Genomic DNA, 16,231 nt, shown 5'->3' with positions numbered 1-16,231 from the left:
TGAGATAGTAGAAGCTTTTCCACTAAGATCAGGAATAAGCTAAGGATATCCCCACTCACCATACCTTTTCAACATTATACTAAAATTCCCTGCTAAAACATTAAGAAAAGAAAAAGAAATAAAAGAAAGAAAGAAAACCACTTTTGTTCCCAGATGACATGATTATCTATGTAGGAAACCAAGGAATCAGAAAAAAAATTTCCTGGAACTAATAAGTAATTATAGCAAGGTTGCATAATACAGGGTTAAGATTCACCAGTCAATTTTTTTTTTTATGGACCAGCAATGAACAATTAGAATTTGAAATTAAAAACATAGTATCATTTACATTAGCATCCCCAAAATGAAATACTTAGGTATAAATTTAATAAAATATGTATAAGATTTATATGAGGATAAAAAGAAAACTCTGATAAATGAAATTAAAGAAGAATTAAATAAATGGAGAGATATTTCATATTCATGAATTGGAAGACTTAATAGTGTCATGATGTCAGTTCTTCCCAGCTTTCTCTATTGATTCATTATAGTCACAATCAAAATACCAGCATTATTTTGTGAATATCAACAAAATGGCTCTAATGTTTTTATGGAGAGGCAAAAGACCAAGAACCAGCATTATTTTGTGAATACTGATAAAATGGTTCTAATGTTTACATGGAGAGGCAAAAGACCAAAAATAGCCAACTTAATAATGATGCAGAAGAACAAAGTTGGAGGATTGGAGCTCCTCAGCTTCAAGACTCACTATAAAGGTTACAGTAATCAAGACAATTCAGTATTGTCAAAACAATAGACAAATAGACTAATTGTCATGAAATAAAGTCCAGAAATAGATCCTCATAGATATAGTTAACTGATCACTGACAAAAAAGTGAAGGGAATACAATGGAGCAAATATAATCTCTTTAACAAATGGTGTTGGAATAACTGAATATCAATATGCAAAAAATCCGTCTAGGCACTGACCTTACACCTTTCACAAAAAGTAACTCAAAATGGATCATAGAGCTAAATGTAAAATACAAAACTATAAAACTTTTGGAAGTTAACATAGAGGAAACCTCGATGACCTTTGGTGTGGTGATGACTTTTTGAATACAAATGTATTATCCATGAAAGAAATAATTGATAATCTGGACATCATTAGAATTAGAAACTTCTCTGTGAAATACAATGTCAGGAGAATGAGAAGGCAAACCACAAACAGTGATAAAATATTTGCAAAACAAACATCTGATACAAGACTGTTTTTCAAAATGTACAAAGAATTCTTAAATCTCACAATAAGAAAATAATCTGATTAGGAAAAAGGCCAAAGACATATACCTTACCAAAGAAGATATATAGATGGAAAATAAGCATGTGAAAAGTTCATATGACATCGTATGTCATCAAGGCAATACAGATTAAATCAACAGTGAGATATCACTACATAGCTGTTAAAATGGTCAAAATCCAGTACTATGACAACACCAAATACTGGGGAGGATGTGGAGCCATAGGACCTGCCATTCATTGTTACCGGGACAGTAAAATGGTTCAATCACTTTGGATGACTGTTTGGTGGTCTCTTAGAAAAATAAAAATACTTTTATCGTAAGATCCAGCAATTGCGCTTGTTAATATTTATGCAAGGGAATTGAAAAGTTATGTCTATATAAAAGCCTGCACAGATGTTTATAGCAGCTTTATTCATAATTGCTAAAACTTGGATGCAACTAAGATATCATTTAGGAAGTGAATGGTACCTCCATAGGTAAACTATGGTACCTCCAGACAATGTAATATTATTCAGCACAAAAAAGAAATGAACTATCAAACCATGAAAAGACATGCAAGAAATTTAAGTGCATATTACTAAGTGAATGAAGCCAATTTAAAGGGGCTACATAGCATACAATTCCAACTATATGATATTCTGGAAAAGGAAAAACTATGGAAAGAGTAAAATCAGTGGTTGCCAGGATTTAAAGGGAGGGAGGGATGAACAGGTGGAGCCCAGAGGATTCTTAGGGCAGTGAAAAATACTCTATATGACACTTTAATGGTGGATACATGTCATTATACATTTGTCCAAACCCATAGTACATACAACATGAAGAGTGAACCAACTGTAAACTATGAACTTTGGATGATAATGATTTGTTGATGTAGGCTCATTGAATGGGGGGGTGTTGATAGTTGGTGAGGCTGTACATGTATGGGGGCAGGAGGTATATGGGAAATCTGTGTATTTCTGCTCAATTTCTCTGTGAATCTAAAACTGCTTTTAAAAAGAAACCCAAAGTCTTGATAAAAATAAGCAAAACTATTTTAAACATTAGCAGAAAGAACAAATGACAGAATTTGACCTTTAAGTGCTTCAGATACCAAGCACTGATGGCAACTCTAAAATGAATGGGTTTAAATCAGACAGAAATGAAAAAATACAGTCTTAAATTTAAAACACAATGGACTGTTTATAAAGCAGTTAGGCACAATCGAAGAGAGATTAGGGAATATCAAGTTAGAGCTGTAGCAAAATGATTGGAGGACAGAAAATATGAAAGAGAGGCTTAAGAGTCATGGAAGAAAGAGTGAGAAAGCTCAGCCAAAAAATAACTGGAATTCAAAAAGGACAGCCTAGAAGGAATGGAGGAGTGGCAATATTTAAAAAGATAAAATCTGTTAATATCCAGAACAAATGAAATACATGGGGTGCCTGGGTGTCTCGGTCGTTAAGTGTCTGCCTTCAGCTCAGGTCATGATCCGAGGGTCCTGGGATTGAGCTCCTCATCTGCTTTCCCTTTCCCACTCCCTCTGCTTATGTTCCTACACTCTCTGCCTTTCTCTCATCAAATAAGTATATAAAATCTGAAAAAAAAAAAAAGAAAGAAAGAAATACAGGAGACCCCAGTCTGGGGAATCATCAGTGAGCTCCCAGTGTGTGAGGAGCATGCAATGAAAGTCCCTCCAAGCATGAGAGGACCAAGAGCACAAACCACCTCCAAATACTTTCCCCCTTTGCAGACGAAAGCCTTGGCTATAATGTGGTATGAAGAATAAAATGTCTCAGTGTTTACAACTTTCTCTCTCTCTGGGGAGCTGCACATTGAATAGAGACATCTTTGTTGTGTTCAGTAAAGGCTGATTTAAAACATATTGGCAGCCCGAGTCTGCAGGGTGGGGGTAGGTTTTCACTGTCATACCTTCTCCTGTTTTTGCTTTCTCCTCCCCTCTTTAATGAGGTTTTCTCTAGTTGACTTGAGGATGTCAGGTTTAATTAGCGTGTTTGGGGGGAGTGAGCTACAACAAGTAAGATACAACAATCGGACAGACATGTTGCCATCTTTTGTCCAGGCTGACAGAGCACAGATGGCTTGCTCCAACCCCATCCTGCACCAGACCTGGGTCACCACAAGTCCCTTACACACCCCAGCCTCTAATGCCACTTCCTTTGGCCTCACAGGCAAAAACCTAGCACAGATGAAAATACAGCTGCAGAGTGTCTGGGCAGCTTGGTTCCACACATTTCTAAACGTTGGTCTCCAGCAGTGAACACAACAGGTCTGTGGGAAGAGGCAGGATGACTAGTCCCAGGACTAGGCTATGAGTTCCAAGGTTAGGCTCCTTTCTGTCTTAAGTGCCAAGGTTGCCACAGAGGTATGCTTTTAGCCCATCTTCCTTGGACCAGGCCTTAAGCATTTGGGGGAGGGGATTCTTGAGAAAGAGTGCTGAGTAGATGGTGAGGAGCTGGTTTTGGCAGCAGATGCATGGTTCATATGTATCACAGCCACGGAAATTTCCACTCTGCAGACCTTCTGGAAGCAATCACTCTGTGCCAGCCATGTGCTAGGCGCCCAGCACACAGTCCTGTTGGCCTGCCCAACTCTGCTTTTGTGGAGCTCTCCACTATTCAGATTTAGGTCCCCAGAGTGGACCCTGATACAGGGACTGGATGAAATGGTTCATCTGGAAGGTAAAATAAGTCATCTATGGTAGAGGAGAGGGGGAGGACACAGAGAAGCCTGATAATGAGTGGAGTTTGCCAGGCTCAATCCTGATGTGGCCTTTGGAGTGACTGTGAAAAAAGCTCCAGTTTTGTTGCCCCATTTGACAAGGATGCTTTTGTATTACACACCAATTCCCAGTCACCCTTAGAGGGTTGTTGCTGGGGCCATTGCCTCCCTGGATCCCAGGCCTGGCCACTGTACTCCTGGGGCCTGAGAACATCATCAGGCAGAGTTGCAGGTGCTGAGGTTAAGATGCTGTTGGTGTGTTTGGGAACTGTCCACAGATGCTGCAGGTGACCTGGGGGGTTGGTGGGCCGCCCTCAGACAGTGCCAGCTATAGTATAGGAAAAGTGCAGTAAAGGACATGAGTAATTACAAATGTGGCAGGTAACTCTAAGAGAGCTGGCAGAGCTAAGCACTTGTGGTAGGAGGGAAGACTTCCTTCCAATGAGAAGTGTCTGTGTCCTAGGAGAGTCCCCATCAAGCTGGTGGAAACTGCAGTCACCCCTCCCTGGCAGAACTGTTCTTACCTTCCCCCAAAGCATCAGCCTAGGTTGTGGCGGGGATGTTGACCACATATTCACCTCTATTACAAATCCGTTACAAGCACATTGTCATTTGCTGCCAGATAGCTTTCTCCACCAGTAGATGACCCAATGCTTGTTTAATGCTGGAAATGAAGCTCATCAACAGCTCCTGCCTGCCCTTAGTGTCCCCTTCCCATGATATTTTTGTTGACGTGATCTGTGCCATTAACTTCTCACTCCATTCCTCGCCCATGCCAGTGTCTCTTCCTTCCATGCTCACCTTCTGTCATGTCTTCTCTCTTCTCTGGGGATCCCAACTCAGAGTCTTGCAGTTCATTTGGCTTCATTTGAAATTAAGGAAGGTGGCTGTGAGCCTTTTGATAAGCTAAATTGAGGGAAGGGCTAAGCAAGAGAGGGGTAGGGAAGAGGAAGGAGGAGAGAGACAAACACAGGGTCCTAGAAAGAGGAAAGGAAGCGCATTCCTTGGGGCCAGAGTGTTAACCCAGAGTGCATTCCTACTGGATTTCCCTACTATCCCAGAACCTAAGGAGAAAAGAACAACCATGGCACAGGAACTTCTCACAGAAATCTGCCTCAAGCCCACAGTACCATCAATTGATGGCAATAGGATATGTGCAAGATTAAATCTTTTACAGGCCTCAAGTCCATAGAAATCAAAATCCAAAACAATCCCTAACCACAGACAAGTTTGAGGAACATTGTCATTCTCCCCATCATGACTTTGTTCCTTCAAGGATGACAGTAGATCCTCACTGCCTGCCAGACTAGTTACAGCTCTGTGTCTTGGTTTTCTCATTCACAAAATGGGGATAATACGAAGAATTCCCTCATTAGGGTTTTTGCATGTATTAAATGAATTGATACACGTAAAACACTTAGCACAGCACCCAGCACACAGCCAGTCCTCCACCAATGGAAGCTATTAGTTTTACTAACATTTTTTTAAAGATTTTATTTATTTATTTATTTGTCAGAGAGAGAGAGAGAGAGAGCACAAGAGCACAAGAGCACAAGCAGGCAGAGTGGCAGGTAGAGGCAGAAAGAGAAGCAGGCTCCCTGCCGAGCAAGGAGCCTGATGTGGGACTATCCCAGGACCCTGGGATCATGACCTGAGCCAAAGGCAGTGGCTTAACCTACTGAGCCACCCAGGCATCCCATAACATGTTTTTTTTTAAATACACATGTGTTTTAAATAAAAGTTTTTCTCTTCCTTTTTTGGTGCCCCTGATTTACTGGTTCCCATAGTTCACATCTGGCTGTTAACTGTTATCCTACCCTTGAATTTGAGCATTCCCCATAGCTCCTCAGAGCATGGGGAGAGGTTTGTATGCCCAGACCACATTTGTTAAACAAAGAAGGACACATGGGTCATGAAATATTGCTAGGAGACCCTGATCCTCAAACTTGAAGGGTCAGTGGAATCACCTGGAGAGCTTGTGAACACAGATATCTGGGTCCCACCCCTAATTTCCATTCAGTAAGTCTGGGTGGGGTCCAGAGCTTGTCTTTCTAGCTAGTTCCCAGGTGATGCTGGTCCTGCTTGTCTGGGGATCACATTTTGGGAACCACTGGTCCAATGTTAGGAGATCAATCCAGAAGAATTGTTCCTCTGGAGGCAAAAAGTAGCATTGTATCAAGTCTAATATAAGTCAGTTAAACATTCCGGATGTGGGGATGGGGGTGTTGTAGATTAAAGGCTTTGTCAGCAGGGGTAAATTATTCTCATTATGGGCAATGTAGTTAGTAGCCTACATTCATAGCAGCTGGAGGGAGGTGCCAGAGCCCAAGAATGGGAGCCTGGGCACCTACAGCACCTAGGAAGAAAGCAATTTGGATATGATAATTAACCAGTAACTGGGGCACACCCTGCTGGAGACCTCTGGGAAGCAGAATAGAATGTATGCCTGAGTTATTCCACCCTAGACCTGGCACAGGTGGTCTGGGGCTTCTCAGGGCATTTTAATCCTTGGCATCTCTGGTTAGTGGGCAAAGTAGCCTCTGGAGACCAGAGAAAGTCCCCAGGCTAAGACGTGGGTGGTTTGGCACCTGAGGTTGGGCGGGTCTGCAAGGCAGAATGGTCAGGGCTTGAAATGGTGGAGAGGGCAGAACAGTGTCTAGGCAGCCTTTGAGGGGTGAGGGTGAGGGGCCACAAAACAACCAAGAAGGAGTAGCCAGAGAGGCAGGAAGAAAATCAGAAGAGGAACAGTCATAGGGCTTGTTTGTGCATTCACATGGAGATCTGTTTTATTCACCCCCATCCATTCCATTCGTATTATTTTAATGCTGCCAGCCTGGCCAGGGGCGGCTCCTATACGCCTCAGACGCAACTCAGTTGAGCCACTCACACCCGGTTCCGTCAGCCTGGAGCTGGGCAGAGCAGGAACGCATGGGAGGTCAGGTTAAGTGGAGCACACATTCGTTGTTGGCCACAGAGAGGGGATGGAAACCTTTCTTGGAAAATAATGAGCGGAGAAACGTTTACTGATTAATTCAATCCCGGATAATCCTGGTTGATGAAGACAGATCCGGACCCCTTAACGGATTTAGGGCTCCAAAACGACTCCGGGGGTGAACCAGGTCGGGGATGCTCCAGAGGGCTCGTCCCCTGGCCGCAGATTTGTTTGTGGAGGGAGAGGGCTAGGAGGACACTACTCTCCACCCAGCCAGGGCGCGGAAAATTTCCTCAAATTCTTGCGCCCATCCATAGACTCCGCACCTGCCCCAGCGCCAGGGGACTCGCGAAATGTGGGTGGGCTCAGGATGGCACCAGGTCACACTCTCCTTCCGCATTTTCCTAAACGAGTGGAAACGCTCTCCGCACCAGAAGTAGAAGTAGAGCCAGGGGCTTCGTCAGTCTCTTGTGGCTGCGTTCGCGTTCTCTGAGCGACCCGGCAGAGTTGCTGTAGCAAACTGATAGTCTGCAGCAGTGGGGAGGTGGGTTAGAGCTGCAAGGGGTTAGGGAAGGTGCTTCTCCCTGGGGAGGAGACACTGTAGATGTCCTCAGGTTCTGCGCTCCCATGGCAGCCACTCTGCAAAAAGGAAGACACCCCAGCTTCATCTAGCTCCCCAACTTGGTCCAGAGGGCCTCTTCCTGCAGTTGGAGCGGAAGGAGGCTTTTGGGACTCTCCTGTGCAGGAATCGCAAAGAGCCTTTAGAGCTGCAATCTCTGCTCCTTCTTCCACTTTTTTTCAGCTTTGCTTTCTCGGATTTTCTATCCGTGTCTATGTACTGGATTAATAAGCCTCTTTTTTTCTCATCTGCAAAAGAGGCCTTCCGAAGGGGTTTCTAACCATTGTGCTCTTGGCTCTGTGAGGAGGTCACTGTGTGGGGTGACCGAAGTTGGGCTCCCCCCCCCCCCCCCCCGCCTTTTAGTACCTCTGTGTTCCAGGCCATCCACTTGAGGCCTGTCCTTTGAGTAATCATCTACCTCCCTGGGCAGAGATTTGGGAAGGGAGACTTCAAGACCCTAGCAGAGGCAAGGGGACATTATTAGCTCTCCAGGCTGCAGGCGTGGCGCGAGCGTCCGAGAGAGTTTCTGTACCAAACGGGGAGCCACCTCTTACACCCTCCCCTTGAGAGTGACCCCAGTTGAGCCACCTTGGGGCGGATGGTCCCTCCTGTCTACCCCGGACTCGGTCTCAAAACGTGTGGATCTTTAGGTGTCTTCCTAAACTGCAGCCTCAATTTATTAATTACAAACGACTATTCTGCGGAGCAAAGAGCTAGAGCATGTTGACTTGGTCCTGTACCAACAACAGCTTCCTTTAAATTCCTGGCAGGGCTGAAATTGATGCTGGGGTCCAAAGCGGCCCCTGACCCCCAGCGATTCAAAAGACAATTATCCTAAAGGAAAGTTATTGTTTTGCTAATACCAGGAACAGCTTGCGGGGGGAGGAGGGGGAGGGGGAGGAGGAGGGGAGGAGATTTGGGTCTTCCTTTAATAATGGAAAGTTAATGCTCAGCCTGTTGTAATTATCTTTATCGGAAGCTCCTCCTTTAATCTGCATGTTTAACAGAGGACCCACTCGAAGGTGCAGCAAGCCAGAGACCCACTTTTCAGGGTCAGGGGCAGGGAACCACTCCGGTGGGACCCAGAGTTTTTAACCTTTCTCACTAGGTGATCTCAGACTGCCTGGCCCTGGGGGTGGGGTGGGTGCGTGGGTGCTGTGTGGAGACAATGAAAAGATCCTGTTTCCAGGATTCTGTTTAGAAAGGGTGGGCTCAAGGTTTTGAACAATTTGAGTTTGGAGGACTCAAATTTTCTGTGTGTGAGCCCAGAGTGGTTTACTCATGTAATTTGGCGCCAACTTTAACAAATCAGGGAGCTCCACAGGAAAATCAGGTTTTCTTTGAATGATGGTAAAATCTGAGTGTAATTTATTTGCCTCCTTGAATAGGGGTGCCTCTCACAGGTCTTATGTTCCAATTTATCTCCCACCCAATTAAGAGTTCCCAGATAAAATACTGGTACATTCTTACACTAAAAAAATATTCACTGGTTATCTAAATTCAAATTTCACTGGACCTCCAGTACTTTTGTTTACTAAACTGAGCACTCTTCCCTGGTTCACTTTACATCTGTCACTCTCTACTACTTCCCCTAACTCCTGTGAGTTTGCTCCTGTGAGTTTAACACAGGCTAAAGCCATTTATCGAGCAGGGAGTAACTTCGGCTGGAGATGGAGTGGGAGTGGATTAAATAAATGTTTCCCACTCCCTTCCCTTGAAGATTTTTGGGGAAGGTCCTGGGGGTGGAGTTGGAAGGCTGGCGTGTGTCATATTGGTGCTAGTATGGCTGGGAATGAGGTCTTAGGTCTTTTTAAAAAATATTTTTAAAAGTTTTACTTATTTAAAAGTAATCTCTACACACCAGGTGAGAACTCAAACTCATAACCCGAGAGTCAGAGTCTCATGTTCCTCTGACTGAGTCAGCCAGGTGCCCAGAGGACCTAGGTCTTGGGAGGAGGCTTTGGGGGCAGCTGTGAGCAGGACCTCCATCTAGAGAATCTGGAAGGAAAAGGAAGACCACACCGGGGCCTGGAATATGTGGCTTTTAGAGGAACCGGCAGATAGGGGGGTCGTCCCTTTCTTACTTTCCTCTCCCTGCGAATGGGGGCGGGGAGAGGGTTGGCTGGGCAATGGGCAGGAGGACAGCTGGAGGAGAGAGAAGGAGGTGATTGAGGGGATTGCAGCTGGGAGGGCGGCGACCGAGGGGAGGGAAACTTGTGGCGTCCCCATATCGCGGGGTCCGGGGCGATGACGTGTCCGCCACCCACTGATTGGACCCTCCTGGCCTTCCGCGCCCGACGGGGTGTCCAGCAGTATAAAGCGTCCTCTGAGCTGTGCCCACTCAGCAAACGGGACCTAGCGAAGGTCAAGTCTCGCCGACTGAGAAGCAATGATCTACCAGGACGCACTTTCCGACGGGCGCTCCAGGAGCAGGGCGCTGGTGCCTGGCGGCTCACCTAGTGTTCCGCGCCCCCGCAGCTTCGCCATCACAGACCTGCTGGGCCTGGAGGCTGAGGTGCCCGCGCCTTCCAACCCCGGGCCAGGATCTGGTTGCGAGACCTCCCCGGCCGCATCCTGCACGGGTCCGGGTGTCGGGAGCTCCTGCCTGGCCCGCGGGGCCCTCCCACTGGGGCTCGGCCTTCTCTGTGGTTTCGGCGCTCAGCCTCCTGTGGCTGCTCGGGCGCCCTGCCTGCTCCTAGCCGACGTGCCGTTTCTTCCACCAGGAGCGCCTGATTCCGCTGTCCAGCAAGCCCCAGGTGGTCCGGCTCCCCACTTCAGCAGCCAGAAGAGCAGCGAGAGCGTCTCAACGTCCGGTAATCAGGCCAGCCCATCCGGGTCTTGCCCCTCTTTCCTCCGTCTTGGGGCAGTGCAGGGGTAATTCACCATAACCTCACTGAGCCCCTATTCCCAGCATTCCGGATTTAAGGGAAGTCGGGACCCCAGGCAGTGGACCCGTCGGAGGAGGCGTATTCTCTCAGCCTCGATCCCTGACCCTTGCCTCTCCCTAAATCCCTGCTTCTTCTCCGGGACCTAGTTCCGCAGCACAGCGGATATCACCAACACCCGGTTCTCGACCAACCCTGGGGGTCTCGGCAACCAAGCAGCGGTCTCCTGAGGGTTTTTCCTCAGCGCCCGACGCGAGTCTCGGCCTCTACGAACGGCATAGGTCAGTGAGGCCCGGGCGTGCTTGTTCATCACCTGCACAGAACCCAGTACCCTGCGTGCGCTCAAAGGTTTGCTGGATTAAAGATTGAATAGCACGCGGCCTGCAGGCCTGGAACTGTCCGCCTTCTGGGGTGCTGAAAAGGGAATCTAGGTACCGCCTTTTCCACTTTGCGCTGCCTTCCCTTCTTCCCACACGTGAGAAAGGACTAAACTCGCCAATTTCGTTGCGCTATGCTCAGCAATTTGTTCCGAGCCCAGTTATTTCCTCAAAGAAGTTGAGGCGGAATATGGGGAAAGAGAAGGAGGCAAAAAGAAAAAAATTGAGAGGTCTGGGGTGTGGGTGGAAGAAAACAGAGAATTATATTAGAAGACGTGGACTGAGAGAAACTGTGTAGAGCCTAGAGCTGAGCATCCAGGCAGCCAAGGCAAAAGAGTACATTGAGTCTCCACTGATAATAAAAGTAACAAAATAATAAAACTAAGCATGACGGATCAGCAGGCAAGCAAACTTTCATTCTGCTTTAAAAAAAAACTGTATTAATAGGTCTTTCTGTAAAATAAAACAAACCATTATATTAGTAATTTCACTAAAAAATTCAGAAACCACCTTCATAGGATGAGTTTTTTTCTTTCTGAGCACTGGTAAAATGAAAGACAAAATATGACTAGATTTTGTCAAGAAAGAGTTTCCTGGATCCCACTTCCAGAGATTCGAAATTGGTACAGCAAGGCAGGGAGTGAGTGCAGTTCTGACAAGGCTTCTAATGTCAAACCTCGGCCCCCACCCCTGGTTAGAGAAATGTTGATGTATTGGTTAAAAGGAGGGGTTGGAGGTGGAAAGAAGTGAATGAATTTGGGAGTTGGGAGCTAAGTGGTGGTAGAGAGTGCCATTAACAGCCAAGTAGCTTCACACAGTCTTCATACAATACTTCACCATGTACAACCTTTGTGATCTTGGGAAAGTTACTTCATCTCTCTGCACCTCAGCTTCTTCATCTGTAAAAAAGGGACAATACTAGCAGCTCCCCTGAAGTTCTTTTATTTTATGAAGAATAACTGTGATAATGCATGCTAATGCGTGCTAAGGAGAGTGCCTGGAATATAGTAAGTGCTAACAATGCTAGTGTGTATTAATAAATGTTAACATTCCTCAGCAGAATCATAACTTCAATCTTCATATTAGAATCCAGAGAAAGTGAAAAATATGCTCACTTTTTTCTGGGGCACCTGTGTGGCTCAGTGGGTTAAGCCTCTGCCTTCGGCTCAGGTCATGATCCCAGGGTACTGGGATCGAGCCCCACATCAGACTTACGGCTCAGCAGGGAGCCTGCTTCCCCCCTCTCTCTCTGCCTGCCTCTCTGCCTACTTGTGACCTCTGTCTGTCAAATAAGTAAACAACATTTTTTAAATTAAAAAAAAAAAGAAAAATATGCTCACTTTTTAAAAAAAGATTTATTTGTTTATTTGAGAGATTGCATGCATAAGTGGGAGATGGAGAGGGAGAGAGAATCTCAAGTGGATTCCATGCTGAGCATGGAGCCTAACTTGAGGCTCAGTTTCATAACCCTGAGATCATTACCTGAGCTGAAGCCAAGAGTGGGAGACTTGACTGTGCCACCGAAGTGCTCTGAAAAATAGGCTCACCTTTAAAAACAGGGTTTTTTTTTTTTTTCAATAAAAGGTAATGTGCTCACCTTTAAAATCTTCTCTTTCTCCTGTGCTAACAGATGAGGATAGCCCATCTGAAGACAGGTGTGGCCTGAAACTGTCCCCTACTCCTGGCAAGAGGAAGAAGAGGCGGCACAGGTATATAACCAGGCTGTCTTCCCTGGCCCTTTACTTAGGACACAGAATCTGGGAATCTATGGTGCTGCATTATGACAGGCCCTGTGGCCTCTTGATTGACACATAATAGCCATTTGGGAACATAATTCTGCTATTCACAGGAGGCTGCAGGATAATCTTTGTAGCATTTTAAAGACAATTTTGTGGCCCTTTAAAATAGATCTTAGAATGAGTTGATAGAATTCATCAAGGAGGAAAAATATGCTAAAGAACTTCTGGACTTTCCAGAGGCCAATCATTTAGAGGTGGGATATCCAGTTATCATGAGGTGGCCTTTTAAGGTGTGGAAAGGCAGGCCTGGGTCTTGTACATCTGGGAAGCCTGGCAGCCTCCTGTGGACATGCACTTACACATGTGCTTTGGGTCTCCTTACAGGACTGTTTTCACTGCCCACCAGCTGGAAGAACTGGAGAAGGCATTCAGTGAGGCCCACTACCCTGATGTGTATGCCCGGGAAATGCTGGCCGTGAAAACTGAGCTTCCAGAAGACCGAATACAGGTGTCTGTATTTCTCTTTCCCAAAGACATCACAGAGAACATGCTTTTTTCACATACACACAGGCACCTCTAAACAACCCCACACGTTTCCCTTGACACACAAACCGAAGCTCACTTAGCTGCAGGTACCACAATGCTAGAGCCATTCTGTATGTTTATTCCAAAAAGACAGCACCTATAACCCAAATGTCTTTTTTCTTTTATTAATTTATTCCTTAAAATTACACAATAATGTATGCTGCAACTAAAAACTACATATACAGTTATATCTATCTATAACTCTATTTATCTATCATCTCTTTGACTATCATTCCCTGAGAGAAACCAACATAAATAGCCCATTGCAACCTTTTGGCACACCATCTCTGTCATATATATTTGGCCCTGAATATGTTTACATGTGTATACCTATAGATATATGTATATTTACACACATGGAATTTTTTTCTTTGTTTATACAAAAAGGCATTGTTATACTTCTTAGCCTCTTTGCTTGACAACACATTTTGGACACTTCCCCAGGTCAGAAGATATGTCACTAACTCTTTTTTTTTTTTTTTTAACAGCTAATCAATATTCCTTATTGTTTCTTTATTAAGATAATATTTTCCAGGACAAATTTCACCAACAAACCAACAACCTGACATTAAAAGGGACCATTGCTACTGTGAACTCTTTCCAACCAATGAGAAAAATCAGGAAACATAATAGTCCACTTTTTTACACGACAAGGGAAATAATACTTTGATTTTATTTTTGTCATTCCTGGCTCTCTGGAAAACCTTAGTGGAAACTGATTGCATATTATCCACACAATGATGAGTCCCTGTGAGTTTTGAGTGAATAGTAGGCACAGCTCCTTAAGGTCTGGGATTTGAACCACTAGTTGGCTGTTTTTAGGACTCCCTGGTAAGGGACACTTAAGAGCATCCTCTTTACTGTGTCTCCTCCTGTATGCTCTTCTGCTTCCTGTCTTGCCTCACATCAGGTCTGGTTTCAAAATCGGAGGGCCAAGTGGCGGAAGCGGGAGAAGCGTTGGGGTGGTAGCAGCGTGATGGCTGAGTATGGCCTTTATGGGGCCATGGTGCGACACTGCATCCCACTGCCAGACTCCGTCCTCAATTCCACCAAGGGTGGCCTGGTTGGTTCCTGTGCACCCTGGCTCTTGGGTAAGGAAGAGGGCCCTGCAGCCAGCAAGAAGACCAGAAATGCTGGGGGAGGGGCCAGGGTTCCCTGAAGGGCAGCCATTTGCCAAGCCAGTCAACATCCATTTACTCAGTTTGGGGCCTAGAATATCACATTGATTTTAATTAATTCCAAGATTGAAGCTATGATCAGTAGAATTATTTTTCATCAAAACTGTGTAGGCAGTGTGTGGAAAGGTCACATCAGTTCTTGGTTCTAAAAGTGGAATGGTATACTTGTAATTTGTGAAATATATTTTCAAACTGTTGAGTGCTATTACAAGGTTTGGAAACCATACAATGTAGAGCTCATGATAATAGGAATGAGGATAGTTCTAAGCAGAGAAATCTGTAGGTGATGAACCCCCTACATACAAGAAGGTTTGGGGTCTGAGTCCTAGTTCTGCCATTAACAACTTGCTTTTTTCTGTCTCATAGACAGAACAGTCTGCTCAAGAGAGGTCCAAGCTTTGGGACTGGGCATTCTGGGTGTTTTCTGTACCAGAAACTAATGGGATCACACCTGGGAGGAATGAATCACAAGATAGCCCCTGGGGTAGGGTAGGAGATTAGAATTAGGGGTGTGTGTGTGATGGGGGGGGGGTTGTTTAGCACTCATTTAGCCCCTAGGGTCATTTGGTCATTTGCTGTGGTGAGACTAGAGATAACAATTGTAAATATGGCCTAGACTTTGCCCTCAAAGACTGAAGAACCAAAGAGAATTTTGGGCTGGGAACCAAATCCACCCCTCTGAACTTCTACAAGCAGATCAGGTGCAGGGCAGTGGTACTTCCTGGTATCTGCAGAGCTGTGGCCACAAGAAAGTGGGCCCAGTGCTGCCAGACATCTTACTTTCAGAAAAGCTGAAAGTCTGGCTTTTGATGTGCCTTCTCTTGATTTCAAATCGTTGGCAACAATTAAATTAAGAGAAAATCATTTTAATACCGTTGCTGGCTGTACCCCACAGGCAGACATCAGATTTTAACACCTAATGGGGTTAGGTGTTAACCCCGTTAGTAGGTAACTTGGCATCCTTAGTGACCCCAGAGATGGGCACTGATGAGGGCACTTCTAATGGAATTTTGAGAACAATGACCAGGAAGAGACTTACAAAATTGCTGAATTTGGAGATATCTATTTTTTATTTTTTCTCTTTTCTTTTTTGGGAAGGGATGCATAAGAAATCCACAGGGATGATAAGGAAACCGGGAAATGAAGAAAAGCTGACAGGACTCTGGGACTCAGACCACCTCCAGGAATGTTCTAGCCCAAGACTGGCAGGATCCCAGAGAGGCTCAGATGAAGCCCGCCCTGAGAATGGCTTGGAAGATGTGGCTATTGATCTCTCCAGCTCTGCTCGGCAGGGGACCAAGAAAGCACACCAGGGCAACAGTGCCCTAGGATGCTCAGACTCCTCCAGACTGAAGGGGCTCCAGCCAGGAAAGGTAGGAGCCTGATGAGGCCCACAGGACCCAGTGTCAAAGGCTGGGCAATGTGTTCATCCCTCATGGCATTTTCCACAAGACAGAAGTTGTCTAAGACCAGAACTCTCAGCTGGACTTTCTTCTTCCAGTGTTAGGATACAACACAATGCCACTTGCTTTAAGAAGACAAAGGGATGGCTTAGGGAAAATCCCATTTTACTCTAGATGGGAACCATTCCTTAAAGGCACTTGAACCAGTTAATTTCATATAAAATTTTACATCTCTTTTATAGAACTTGAGGGGGAGGATTTAAAGTTCAAAAAGCATATATACTTCTGGACCTCATTTTGAAATTTGGTTCAATATACTGTGTAGATTAGTAGGTGAGGTCTGATGTTCTTACTCTGAATTTGAAAATATAAATTTATTTAACCTCCAGAGAATCAGATGTCTTTAAAAATAGCAAAGAGCCCATACAGACATGAATGAATTAAAGTATCTTTACCTTAAACTTGGCTTTGGACATTTCAGATTTTCTTGTTAGGGAATACTTTTGTATTAT

General features: G+C 45.1%; 1 protein-coding gene across 1 annotated transcript; it reads left to right on the top strand.

The window, feature by feature from the left end:
• Positions 1 to 9,941: 9,941 nt before the first annotated feature.
• VSX1 (visual system homeobox 1) lies at positions 9,942 to 15,701 on the top strand (the record flags this gene model as incomplete). Its single annotated transcript, XM_082743036.1, has 5 exons — positions 9,942 to 10,365; positions 12,445 to 12,523; positions 12,938 to 13,061; positions 14,049 to 14,229; positions 15,415 to 15,701. The coding sequence occupies 5 exons, from the start codon at positions 9,942 to 9,944 to the stop codon at positions 15,699 to 15,701; spliced, it is 1,095 nt and encodes a 364-aa protein (XP_082599162.1).
• Between the last annotated feature and the right edge of the window lie 530 nt (positions 15,702 to 16,231).

The sequence above is a fragment of the Mustela nivalis genome (assembly GCF_964662115.1).
Source record: "Mustela nivalis genome assembly, chromosome: 8".
Taxonomy (NCBI): Eukaryota; Metazoa; Chordata; class Mammalia; order Carnivora; family Mustelidae; genus Mustela; species Mustela nivalis.
This window is presented reverse-complemented; position numbering and strand designations above follow the sequence as displayed.